Source organism: Myotis yumanensis, unplaced genomic scaffold (assembly GCF_028538775.1).
Source record: "Myotis yumanensis isolate MYYU_CA2020_CCGP unplaced genomic scaffold, mMyoYum1.0.hap1 SCAF_16, whole genome shotgun sequence".
NCBI lineage: Eukaryota > Metazoa > Chordata > Mammalia > Chiroptera > Vespertilionidae > Myotis > Myotis yumanensis.
The window spans coordinates 6,328,187-6,342,326 of NW_027223767.1; the positions used below are offsets into that span (position 1 = coordinate 6,328,187).

At 36.9% G+C, this 14,140-nt stretch overlaps 1 protein-coding gene and 1 pseudogene across 1 annotated transcript; one reads left to right on the forward strand and one right to left on the reverse strand.

Annotated features, from left to right (window-relative positions):
- The first annotated feature begins 4,282 nt into the window (after positions 1-4,282).
- Positions 4,283-4,598, forward strand: LOC138994629 (small ubiquitin-related modifier 2 pseudogene; annotated as a pseudogene).
- A 7,526-nt stretch (positions 4,599-12,124) lies between these two features.
- LOC138994240 (UDP-GalNAc:beta-1,3-N-acetylgalactosaminyltransferase 1-like) lies at positions 12,125-13,135 on the reverse strand. Its single transcript, XM_070394021.1, is given in 1 exon segment — positions 12,125-13,135. A coding segment is annotated over 1 exon segment (996 nt). The 5' UTR covers positions 13,121-13,135.
- Between the last annotated feature and the right edge of the window lie 1,005 nt (positions 13,136-14,140).

Sequence of the window (14,140 nt, forward strand, 5' to 3'; positions counted from 1 at the left end):
CTGGGAGCATAACATAATGATGTAAAAATCATCTACTTTTCTGTTTTCTTTTTCAGCTGCTGTAACTGATGATGAAAGAAATGACTTAGTCAAGGACACATTGATTGGGTGCTGAGTACTCATTAGAACCCTGTTCTTACTTCTCAACTATTTTTTTTTTTCTCAAAGATTAGAGAAAACTAGTAAACTAGTAAACCATCAAACCATTGATAGTTGTTTCAAAGCCAGATATGCTATTTTGGGGCTTTAATAAAACACTTCTGTCATGGAGCCTTTGCAGTTCTTTGAACTCTTTGGCATAAACGTGCCAGCTTATCATGGTGGTGTTGCTCCTTTTACAGCCAATCTCCATGTCTTAGGTGGTAATCTCCTGTCCATCTCTATTCAGGCTTCAGATCTTCTGTTTCTCTCTTACCACCCATTAGACATTCCTTTCTTACTAATAGTAATTTGAACATCTACCTGGGGCCAAACTATAATTGTCACTATAAATTCCTCTTCTAATAGTTCAATGTAATCATTTACTAGTAAAATGTCTCAGATGGCAGACTCCAATGGTAATAGAATTACACCATGATACCAGTAAATGCAAGGAATTAGTTGAAGAGACACACAAAACAGTAGATAAGCTCAAAAGTAGGGTTGGAAAATGGGTTCAATATGTGCAGTTAGAACATTCAAAGGTGAACAATGTTGTAACAAAGTAGGATAGATGAGTTCCAGATCACTAGGGGTGCATTTCCCAACAGGACACCCTACAGATTACAATTCCAGAGGTTGTCAGTCAATGCATTATGAAAAATATGTTCTGAGTTCAAATAAAATTGTGATCTTTGATTAAACATAGTTAAACAGGTGGCTTAATTTCTGAGACTCTTAGGAATTCTACTTTTGTTATATTTATTGTAGCCCCTCCCCCCAAAAAGTCCCCAAATATCTCTATCTTGTTTAATTGTGAATGTGTTTGCATTTTTCCAGAGTATCTATTAGCATCTCTTCAAACTATTAACTTTCCTAGTTAAGAAATAAAATGAGCAATATAGCAAAAGGAAACAAAAAAAACTGAAAGCATAAAATAAAATAATAGAATAAAATTATGTTATTTATAACACTAAATATAAATGTATTAAATATCCATATTAAAATCAAATATTCTCATATTAGTTGGAAAAAATCAAACAAATTTTAATTTCAAAAGGCATGGGGGAAAAATAGAAATTTAAAAGAACATAAAATGAGGATTATATTTATATTTTAAAGTATAAACTTTATATTTATATATAAACTTTATATTATAAATTTTAAAAGAGAGAGGGAAAAAAAGAAGGAAAGAAAGGAGGAAGAAAGTATAGAAGAAAGGAGGAAATAAAAAGAGAAGAGAAAACTAGGTTGACAAAACATGTCAGGAATAAGAGAATTTATGACAAAATTAAATTTTAAATAGGGAAGAAAAATAATTCATAATAAAATTATTGTAGTTATTAGTCTATACAGTTCACATGGCCTAGAATTGAAATATATAAATACAAACTATTACATATACAAAGGTACATTAGGAAAAGTTATGATCTTTAGACTAAATCATTAGACTAAAGCACTGGTCAGCAAACTCATTAGTCAACAGAGCCAAATATCAACAGTACAATGATTGAAATTTCTTTTGAGAGCCAAATTTTTTAAACTTAAACACTATAGGTAGGTACATTGTTATTAACTTAATTAGGGTACTCATAAGCTGGCCTTTGCTAAAAATGTCCTCAATCTGAGGGGTCGACCTCAGCAAATGTACTCCCACTTCTTCTAACGCCACTTCTTCAAAATAGACTCGTCCAGGCTGAAAACAGACTTCTGCGCATGGGCCACAAAGTTTCAATCGCACTGTACGTGCGCGCCCACACATGGTATTTTGAGGAAGAGCCACACTCAAGGGGCCAAAGAGCTGCATGTGGCTCGCGAGCCATGGTTTGCTGACCACTGGACTAGACCATTAGACTAATGATACATAATGACAGGTTATTTGAGTGGTATAATTAATAAGGTTATTTTGCTCAACATGTTTATATATCAAAATTTTCACCCAAGAAGTAGAATTATTGAAAAAAATCCATTAAATGTTCATACAAATGATTAATATATAAGCAACAAAGAAAACCTCAAAAATTTAAAATATAGAAATTACAAAGATCTATGAGTGTAGTGTCAAGCAGTAGAAGGAATTAATCTGAAATATATGAATGACAGAAATAAATTTAAAGAGATATTGAAAACTGAGTTGATCACTAACAGTGAAAGGATTTAGAAAGACTTCCAGATAATCAACAACTAAAAAGGTGTTGGGCCCAGATGGTTTGGGGTGAGTTTTTAAGCATTCAAGAAAGAGAATTTCCATATCATTTAAATGGCCCTAGCTCATAGGAAAAGAAAGAAAGCTTGCCAATTCAGTTCATAAGGATAGCTTCATCTCAGTGCATAGCCTGACAGAGAATATAAAAAGGAATAGAGCCTTCATAAATATTCATATTGTTACAAAATCCTAAATAAAATATAAGAAATAAATACAAGTACTCTGTTACAAATATAATGCATCATGCCAAGTAAAATCACCACAAGAGTGAGATGCTTCAATATAATGTAAGTCATGAAACCATAAAAATCTTTGGAGAAAACATAGGCAGCAAAATATCAGACATCTCATGTAGTAAAATTTTCATTGATGCAATGCCTAAGGCAAAAAACAAAGGAAAAAAATAAACAAATGGGACACATCAAAATGACAAGCTTCTGCATAGTAAAAGAAACCAGCATCTAAATGAAAAGGGAACCCACTTTATGGGAGATCATATTTGCCAATGATACATCTGATAAAGGGTTAATATCCAAAATATATAAAGTACTCATACAACTGAGCAAAAGGAAGACAAACAATCCAACTAAAAATGGGCAGAAGATCTAAATAGCCACTTCTCCAAAATTGACATACAAATGGCCAAGAGACATATGAAAAAATGCTCAACGTCACTAATAATCAGAGAGATGAAAATTGAAATGGCAATGAAATATCACCTTACACCTGCCAGAGTGGCTACAATAAAAAAATCAACAAACAACAAGTGCTGCCAAGGATGTGAAGAAAAGGGAGCCCTGGTACACTGCTGGTGGGTATGCAGACTGGTACGGCCACTATGGAAAACAGTGTAGAGTTGCCTCAAAAACATAAAAAATAGAACTGCCATTTGACCCAGTGATCCATCCCACTTCTAGAAATATATCCTAAGAAGCCTGATACACCAATCAGAAAGAATATATGCAACCCTGTGTTCATAGAAGTACTATTTATAATAGCTAAGGTCTGGAAATGGCCCAAGTGCCTATCAGGAAATGAATGGATAAAAAAACAACAACTGTGGTACATTTCCACCATAGAATTTTATGCAGCTGTAAAAAAAAAAAAAAAAAAAAAGAAGAAGAAAGAAAAGAAAAGAAGAATTTCTTACACTTTGAGACAGCATGGAGGAATCTGGAGAATATCATGCTAAGTGAAATAAGTCAATCAGAGAAAGACAAGTTTCAGAGGATCTCATTTATATATAGAATCTAATGAACAAAATAAACCAACAAAATAGATACAGTGACATGGAATAATGCAACAGACTGTGTAATCTCAGAGGGAATGGGGATGAGGGAAGAGATCAACTAAAGAACATATGTGCATATATGAATAACCCATGGACACAGACAATAATGAGGTAAAGGCCTGGGGAGGGGATGGGAGTGGAGAGGAAGGGGGTCAATGGGGGAAAAAAGGAGGGAATCTATAAAACTTTCAACAATAAAGATAAATTTTAAAAATATATTATAAAATATATTTACTTTGCTCATTATATCATTAGGTCAAAAGGGAAACACTCAAAATCTTGTGAAGTGTTGAAAATGGATTTGTTATACCCAAACTTTGTTGTTATTATATTTTTATGTCTTGGTGGCAGCCAGCCATGCTTGTTGCAGTCTCTTCCCCAGGGCCTGGCAGGGCTGACCCTGAGACCCGAGTCCTGGCAGCGATGGGCGGGGCTTAGCATTGGGTGTGGTTATGTAAGTGTTGCTTCCTGAGGCAGCAGCCAATGGAAAGCCCGGGAGGTTCTTGCTGGCACACGTGGTGGGGAAGGGGCTCAGGAGGAGCAGGCGCCCTCTCCCTCCTCCACCGCCTCCTTCTCTTGCTTGTGTGCTCCTTTGGTGTGAACCTAGCACATCTGTGAAGCTGAAGCTGAGAAGACCAGAGCTAGCCATGGCCAACGAAAAGCCCAAGGAAGGAGTCAAGACTGAGATCAATGATCATACTAATTTGAAGGTGAGGCGGGATGGTTCTGGGATGCAGTTTAAGATGAAGGGGCATGCACCACTTAGTAAACGAATGAAAGGACAGGGTTTGTCAATGAGGCAGATCAGATTCTGATTTGACAGACAAACCTGCGCACTTGGACATGGACCATGAAGACACACTTTGTGTGTTCCAGCATAGGGAAGGTGCCTGCTACTTTCCTTCCTCCATCAAGAAGACATTCTCAGTTAGAAGACTGCGGTTTGGATCCACTACAACCTGACTACTATGGCATAGTTCTCTCTGTTCTCTCATTTCCCCCTTCCCCATTCCTTCATTGTATATCAAGGAACTGATGTATGTACACAACCATTTGCATTTTTTAAACAAAATGGCCAATGATTTGGGTTTTTTTTTTAAATTTATTTACTGACTTTTTAGGTAGAGAGAAAAAAGAGATAAATTTGTTATTCCACCTACTTATGCATTCACTGGTTGCTTCTTGTATGTTCCCTGACTAGGGATCAAACCCACAACCTTGGCATATCAGAAGGATGTTTTAACCAACTGAACCACCTGGCCAGGGAGGACAATGGTATGTTTTGATGGATGTCAAATAGAGATGGAATGGGGAAAATGCTGATGCTGTGACAATACCCCCTTTCTCCATTAGTGGAAGCTCATTCAGCTCCTTCCTTTAATTGCAGTAAATTATTTTGCTCCCAGTGTTTAACAACAAAAAAGAACAACATAAAAACCATTGCATATCTTGTTTGATTAGATAATTTTATTTATTTTTTATTTATTTATTTTGTTAATCCTCACCTGAGGATGTGTTTATTGATTTTAGATACAGGAAGGGAAAGAGAAAGAAAGAAAGAGAGAGGGAAACATGGATCAGTTGCCTCCTGTATGTACTCCAACCAGGGATTAAACCTGCAACTCAGGTATGTGCCCTGACCAGAAATCTAACCTGTAACCTTTTGGTGTATGGGATGACATATTAGTTATATTTCCACTAATATCTACATGTATAAAAGCCTAAGTGACCGTTATGACCGAACAATCAGAATGACCGGAACAACTGATCGAACAGTCGCTATGATGCACACTGACCACCAGGGGGCAGGTGCTCAACACAGGAGCTGCCCCTTAGTGGTCAGTGCACTCCCACAGCCAACCTCCCATGGTCCATCCCCCTGGCCAGCTGGCCCCCTGTTATGCCTCGATTGCCAGCCAGGCAGAGAGGGACCCCACCCATCCATGAATTTGTGCACCAGGCCTCTAGTTAGAAATAAGAATTGAGTACCAATATCATCACGGCTATTTATCATCTTATTATTGTTGTTAGAATTCATTTCAATACACTGGCATGAAATTTTTAAAAGGGGAACAAATATTTTAAAGGAGAAATCAAAATTAACTATTATGTGTAGATTATGTCATCTACCTGGACATTCTAAGAGAATCCAGTGAAAGTTTGTGGCTGCTTTCAAAGTAAATGTACGTCAGTGTTTCTATCCAAACCAGCAAATCCAATTAAAACCACGAGGGCCCATCAGCCCCTGAAGCCCACAGTGGTTTCTGAATAACATCCCACTAGAAGGAACAGAGCTTCCTGGAAAGTGGCTGATTCCTGGTTTGAAGGCAATGCACATGATGGAACATCCGTGGTGCCAGAAAGTGGGGAAGATAACAAAATTACCAGGGTCATTTTGGAAGGCAGCTATGCAAACCACTATACCACCAACGCCTTACTGGGGTCATTTTGAAAGTATTCAAGAACCAACTTGAAGAGGCTCCCACTGGCCAAAGATTGAAAAATTAGAGCATAAAAAAATTATAATGGATTGAAGTATATCAAATATATTTAAGCTTATGAGCTCATAATAATATTAAAGAAATTTATCACATTTGAAATATTCTATGAGTACTCCCCATTATTTAAAAGATGTGTAATGATCAAGCATTTACCTTGCCTTTTCTATATGATTTGTAGCACTGAGTAACTAAGTAATGGAGAAGCAGTGATCTTTTAAGAAATATTCCAGCTAATGAATAAAGAAAGAAATGATACAATTCAAGAATCACATTTTACAGCCATTAATAAATTAATTTAAATTCAGGTTAAATTCACCTCTCTCAATCTAACTGTTCACTTATACAAAATGCAAGGCTCATGTTAAATGACTCTGTGGGAAATTCTACAGGACAAATAACTTGGCCCCTTCAATACAAATTTTCAAGAAGAGAGATATCACAAAAGAATCTTTGATTCTGAGGTAACAAATCAACCAAGTGGGATGTTACTTTATTTCAACCAAGACTCGAACAAATTTACCTTAAGTACTAGTATATACCCAGGTCCATTGTTAGTCTAAAACAATTGGAAAAATCTGAACACTATAAGATACTTAAGATTATAATGATATATTGCTCATTTTCTAGGCTGATAGTGGTATTTTAATTATGCTTTTAAAGGCCCTTTTGTTTAGAGCTAGGTATTGAAACATTTATGAATGATGTTTAGTTATTTGCTTCAAATATCGCAGGGTGAGGGAGAAGAGAATAGGGTGTATATGAAACAAGGTTGGCACGTGCTGAATAGTTTCGATGCCAGGTGATAGCTGCATGCAATTCACAGTAGTGCTCTGTTTACTTTTCTATATTTTTGAAATTTTCCATAATAAAAAGTTTTAAAAGTTTAGAATGATCTTCATTCTTCAGACCTTCTTTTCTGGAATGGTAATGTAACGTAATTGTATTTACTCTCTTCTTGCCCATGAACAGTAATTTTATTAAAGCATGCTTTATTTATTTTTGTAGCCAAGCATCTTTTTTAAGAATTTTGAACATAAAAGCTTTTATAGCACAAGGACTAACAAATAATTTTATCAACTCTGCCTAATACTAATTGTTAATAATAGTGTTTATATTTATAATTACACTCTGGACTTCCAAGTAAATGAACTTAGGAATGACTTTTTTTGGGGAGTGGGAGACTGTCTTGATCATAAATAGAGAATCCTCTGTGTTTGCAACATCTATTACTTTGTCTATGTATATTGAAATAAATAGATGAATAAATAATAAGTCCAATAGTAAATAAATAACTTAAATAAAAGTTTATTTACACAATTTAAATAAAAGTCTTTTATTTAAAAGCAGGCCCAAGAATTTAACAGACACCACACCAAAAAAGATACATAGATGGCAAATAGGCATATAAAAAATTGTTTCACATTAGTTGTCAATAGAGAAATGCAAATTGAAACAATAATGAAATATTACTACACACCTACTAGAATGGCCAAACTCCAGAAAATAACAGCAAATACTGAGAAGGATGTGGAACAGTAGAAACTTTTATTAGTTTCTGGTGAGAATTCAAAATGGATATAGCCACTTTGGAAGACAGTTTGGAGGTTTTTTTGTTTTTGTTTTTTTTTACAAAACTAAACATACTCATCATATGATTCAGCAATCATACTCTTTGGTATTTACCAAAGAGTTGCAAACTTATGTCCACACAAAATCCTGCACATGAATATTTATAGCAGTTTTATTCATAATTGCTAAAATTTTGGAGTAACTAAGATTTCCTTCAGTAAGTGAGTGGACAAGTAAACTATGCTACATTCAGACAATAGAACATTATTCAGTGCTAGAAAGAAATGAGCTATCAAACCATGAAAAGACATGGCATAAACCTGAATGCATATTTGCCGGGAGCCGGTCCATCCTTGCTGCTTGACACAGTCGCTGCAGAGAAGAAACATCTGCACAGCATATGTTTCAAGGAACCTGGCGTATATGGCATACTGTTCTTAATATGTTTGCTCCCCTTAGCGCTATGTGTTTTAACCAAGGTCACCTCTCTGAGAAAGGTTGTTTTCCCAGGTAGGGATTTTTCCCTGAAGTTAGGGAGGGAATAAAACCCCTTAACTAAGTGCCAGGTGGGTAGTTAATCACTTTAACTAAGAACAATCATGCTTAAGCTACATAATCTTTACTCCCTGGAATAAGAAACGCCCTAACCTTTGGAATAGAAATTGATAGGATTAAAATCAACTGGTATAAATACAGATGTAACAAGACAATAAAAGACAGAACCTAGACTCAGAACCTAGACACAGAACCTAGAGAGACACAGAACCTAGAGACAAGACTTGGCTGGAGATCCTACACAGAACCTAGAGATAGGACTTGGCTGGAGATCCTAGACAGAACCTAGACACAGAACCTAGAGACAGAACCTAGAAGCAGAACCTAGCGAGAGAACCTGGCTGAAGAACCTAGAGACAGGACTTGGCTGGAGATCCTACACAGAACCTAGAAACAGAACCTAGAGACAGAACCTAGCAGGAGAACATGGCAAAAGATCCTGGACAGAACCTGGCTACAGAACTTGGCTACAGAACTTGGCTAGAGAACCTAGACAGAACATGGCAGGAGAACCTGGATAGAACCTGGCTGGAGAACCTAGCTACAGAACCTAGCTGGAGAACCTAGAAAACCTGGCACTAGAACTTAGCTGGAGATCCTGGACAGAGCTTGGCTGGAGATCCTGGCTAGAGTTCCTGGCTAGGCTGCTGATCAACTGAATGCTGCCTCTGTGTCATTCCTTCTTCGCCGACTCCGTCCACACCTTTGGGGACCCCTGGACCTGCTGGGGTTGGACCCCAGCACATATTACCAAGTAAAATAAGTTGCTTTTAAAAGGCTATATACTGTATGATTCCAACTATATTACATTATAGAAAAGGCAAACTATGGAGACAATAAAAAGACCACCAGATGGAGGAGGAGGAGGGAGGAGAGGGAGAGGATAAATAAGAGCACAGAGGATTTTTAGGGCAGTGAAAATACTCTGTGGGATGTTATATTGACAGGTATATGTCATTGTACATTTGTCCACGCTTATATAATACACAACACCAAGAGTGAACCCCAAAGTAAACTATGGACTCTGAGTGATTATGGTGTGGCAATGGAGGTCCATCCTTGGTTAAAAATGTACCATTCTGGTGAATAATGTTGATAATGGGGTAGACTGCATGTTGGAGGGATAGGAAGTATCTGAGGAATCTGTATCTTCCTATGCATTTTTTTGTAGACCATAAAACTTCCCTGAAAAAAAAGTCTTAAAAATAATAGGTAAAAGTGATATTGTAGTGAATTCAAATGTTACAAATTCAAGTAAAAATTCATGAATCATAAGAATACTTAAAAAATAGAAAGATAAAAAAGTAATTGCTAACTGCATGAAACAGCAATAATAGCAACTCCTGTCTTTGATGACTGTTTCCTAGTGAGAAGGAAGACAGCATGTATCCTATCTTGACAATAGAAATACATTCCAGGATAAGCAAATAACCCTGCTGATGAGTAATACGGAAGGCCTGCTAACAAAGAAGGAGGACCGACAGCATTAAAACAAATAATTTTGTAAACATTAATGAAATTATTGATTCAGAAAATGATTATGAATCACTGTTAAGACAATAGTGTGAGTTGGATTTTTGGATAGTGCGCAACCCAACAAGAGTTATGAGGGGAAAATGTAATTACTCAATAAGTGGATCTGATGTCTGTCACTCAGCCTATTAGTTGATCCAGCATCTTGTCCTATCTTAGTATCACAAAAGGTGGGGCAGTCAGATAATGTATCTTCTGATAGGATTCGGCATGAAGTCCACATCGCTTACATGAATTATCATTTTAGATGTCAACATATTTGACTTGAATGTATCAAACTTTCCATTTAGCTCCAGGTTAGTAGATATGCAGTTGTTTCTCAGTCCCTGTGGGGATTACTTTCAGGGCCACCTATGAATACCAACATCTGTAGATGGTCAAGGCCCTTATATAAAATGGAGCATTTGCATATAATCTGCTCACACCTCGAATATACTTTAAATCATCTCTGGATTACGTATAATACCTAAAACAATACAAATGCTATTTAAGTCACCATTGCAGGGAAGCATGACCAGAAAAAAAGTCAGTAAAGATGCAACCAGCAACTGTCATAGGCCTAACTTCATAGTACATGTCAGCAATGAGATGACATTTTAAAATATGTGTATTTTCAATCCGTGGTTGGTTGATTCCAGGATGCAGAACCCACGTAAGGGCTGACTGTACATGGGATGGAACAAGCCAAACTATACAATGAGTAAGCAACCAACTAGAGAGGAGACATTCTGGAGAATGATTGGCTTGATCTCTTAAACAAAGCCTGTGCTTTTTGTTTGTTTTTATCCTCACACAAGGACATGTTCATTGATTTTGAGAGAGAGAGGGAAAGAGGGAGAGAGAAACGGAGAGAGAGAGAAACATCAATGTGAGAGAGAAATATTGGTTGGTTTCCTCCCACACTATCCCTGACTGGAATCGAACCCATAATCTAGGTATGTGCCCTGACCAGAAATTGAACCTGTGACCTTTTGGTCAATAGAATGATCCTTCAACATCACACAGGCCAGGGCAGCCAGCGCTGCTTGAAAGAGACTTAAGGAACATAACAAGCAAATGCTACAAATTCAAGTAGAATCTGGATTGAATACAACTTTTTTTTCTTTCTTTATTGATTAAGGTATTACATATGTGTCCTTATCCCCCCCTTTGCTCCCCTCCCACCCCCGCTCATGCCCTCACCCACCCTGGTGTTGGTAAACATCTAAAAATTCTTTTGAGAACCAGTAGGGGAATTTGTTTTTGTTTTGTTTTTTGGGTTTTTTTTTGTGGTTTTTTTTTCCCCTCTTTATTCTCAAACTGATTGCTAATGAGAAAACACACGGAGATTAGTAATGTAACTCAAATCTTTAGTCTTCTCTTTCCAACTCAAGTACCAGAATATGACATTCCTTTCGATGTATTCTGGCCATCAGAGTCTTTTCTTTTTTGCCTTTGGAGTCCTTTCCCAAAGGAAACACACTGCCTGGCATTCTATGTTAATCCTAATTCCCAGGAAGAAAACGAGACCGATAAAGTGACATCTAAAAACACTGGGGATTATGTTTTTAAAAACAAGACAATAGTTCGGATTTTCTCCCTTTCATTCTTCTCTATATTACCACAATAAAATATTTATCAAAGTTAAAGAGATTACTGATACACAATAATGACCAATGACTTTACATTAATGGAGTTATCAATAACACATTAGTGAAGTAACTAGAAAAGAGTTCAAATGTAAAGGGTGATTCACTATTCTGTTTATACAGTATTGAAAAAACATAACATTTAAACACTAAAAAATTTCTAAGCAATATTAAATAATAATTGATAACTCTGAAATACTGCAACACCTTGAAGTACCTTCTGAATGACCAAAGACAGGTAATAGTTTGGTATAACTCCAAGTTTTTACACAGAACTATATATTTTTTAAATTGGTAATCCACATAAGAGATACACAAAACCATTAACTGACTATACTATTCAATAAATAGAGCTTCACGCTGCTTTGTTGTTATGAACTAATGAGCTTATAATTCAATAAAATCCCTTTAAGAAGTTCTAGTCTACAGAATGATATATTTAAATTGTTTGGTCCTGTTATTAACAAAAGACTTTGTTTTCATTCCTCTCAATATCATCTTTAAAGGGCCTGATTTGATTTCTGTCAAAATATAACACAAGTAAAGTGTAAGCCTATAGTCTCTAGTCTATGGGTGCGTCATGAATTTCAGTTCAGTGCAAGCCAACACAGTGACCTTCTCATGAGTGTTCCATTACAGTGCCAACTCTGACGCATCCCACAAAGTGTCCTGTCCTTCTCTAAGTTTTGAGTAGAACATGAATTTAATAATGGCATGTGGTGTTCCTCAGCATAACCTGCCAAAATGTGATAATTTCCTTGGAAGAAAAGCCATGGGCTGCAATCACACGTCTGAGTTGACAGACATCCAAATGAATCCTATACAAAAAGAAAAGGTTTGTGTCTTCTGGAATATGAATGTCCACTTTCAATAAATTCAAACAGATCCCAACATAAACACCTTCAAACTTAATGGGTTTGACGTGACTCAACATCTCATAGATTTTTGGCACCAAGTCTCTGGACATCACATAACCAAACCCACTGCAGAAGGGAGGGAACACCTTGAAGGGATACTCCTGATAGGAAATATGGGCTTTTTGGTAAAATCCTCTATAGGAATAATTATCAATTAGAGGATAACCGGTGAAAAACTTCTCTGACTGGTTTAAATTTAGAAGATACTTTACTAAATTGCCAGTATTGATAAAGACATCGGTGTCTGTTTTCATGACGTACTTGGCATTGGGGCAAAACTCAGTGACCCACCTGAAGGCCATAATGGTTTTCAAGGTCAGGTTATTGTATGTGTCTAAAAAATCTTGTCATATTATGTCACCGTAGAGAAGGTGCTCATCCTCTAGGGACAACGATAACACGTTGTCTTCCTTTTCGGCCTGCTGGCCTAATAAGAAAAATGTAAGAACCTCATATCCCCACCAAGACTTTTTTTCACCCCAAGTAACTCTAACGGCCTGTCTGGCTTTCACATCGGAGGGGTGTGAGGTCAGCAGGATGACAAGAAATAGGTTTTGATGAGAGCAGTTGGAATGCTCTTGAAGCGTGAAGCGAAAGTCTTGCCTGTAAATGGGCTCATACTCATAGAAGCACATCCAGTTGACGCGCTCTATCACACTGTACTGGGGCAGGCTGAGGTACCACATCACGAGGAAGCTCAGGAGTGACAGCAGCAGGAGGCTCCATTTGAGGGATCTCAGTGACATCCTATTGGGGAGTGTGGTCAGAAGAGCCAGGGCCATCCACAGCAGCTGAGAAGCACGTGGCTCAGCTGCTGCTTCTGGATTTCTTTCTTCTGAGCGAGTGGAAGACCTTCAATTTCACCAACTGAACATTCAGTAGTAAGCAGTAGTCAGAATGCTTGAAATTTCTTTGCACTCAGGGGTGGGTGGTCTGAGAGAATGCCACGACAGAGCAGCCTGCGGGAAGAGGCACCAGGATGGCCGGATCTGGAGAAGCTAGGAAAACTGGAGCAGAGCAAAGATCACACCCATCAGGCAGAAGAGCAGAAGGCTGGACTTCTGTCTGTTGCATTACAGCTTTACCAATTGGAGGACATTTCATTCACTCATTCGGAACACTGGACAGGTGTCAGAGGCTGGGGCTGTAGAATTTCAGATGAGACCAGAGCACTAGCTGAACTTCTTTGTTGTTTTCTGTATTCCATGCTTTAATGAAAACAGATTCGCTGGGGACAATCATGTAACCCCTCAGGGTTCCTCCGCTCTCTGCCCAGTAGGGGAATTTGAATAAGGCCTAGCTATTAGGTAAGATAAAAGTTTTTGAAATGAAAGATGAACAATATTAGCAAGAAGGTTACAATGCACTATGAATAATATAAAGTCATTCTGGCATAAACGTTATAAAAGGATCTGAAAAGAAAGAAACCTACCGCAATGTTAAAGCGGACATTCTGTGAGTAGTGGGATATAATGATTTCATATTCTTTTATTCTCTGCATTTTATAATTTTCTAAAATGTATGTATCTGCTTTTACAATAATAAAAGGTGATTTAAAAAAATAAAATATATGTAAAGAACTCCACTTATAAGAATAGCAAAAGAAAATAGACTAATTTGAATATATTGTCTTATAATATTTAAAAAATTAATATGTAAATGCTTTTTTTTTTACTCCCAATTTGAGTTAGGTAATTTTTTAATTTACATTTTATTACCATGGTACTAAAAGCAACAGCCATAAAAGAAAATTGACAATTAAATGAAATTACATAACTTTTGCAGTTTAGAAATAATTGAAT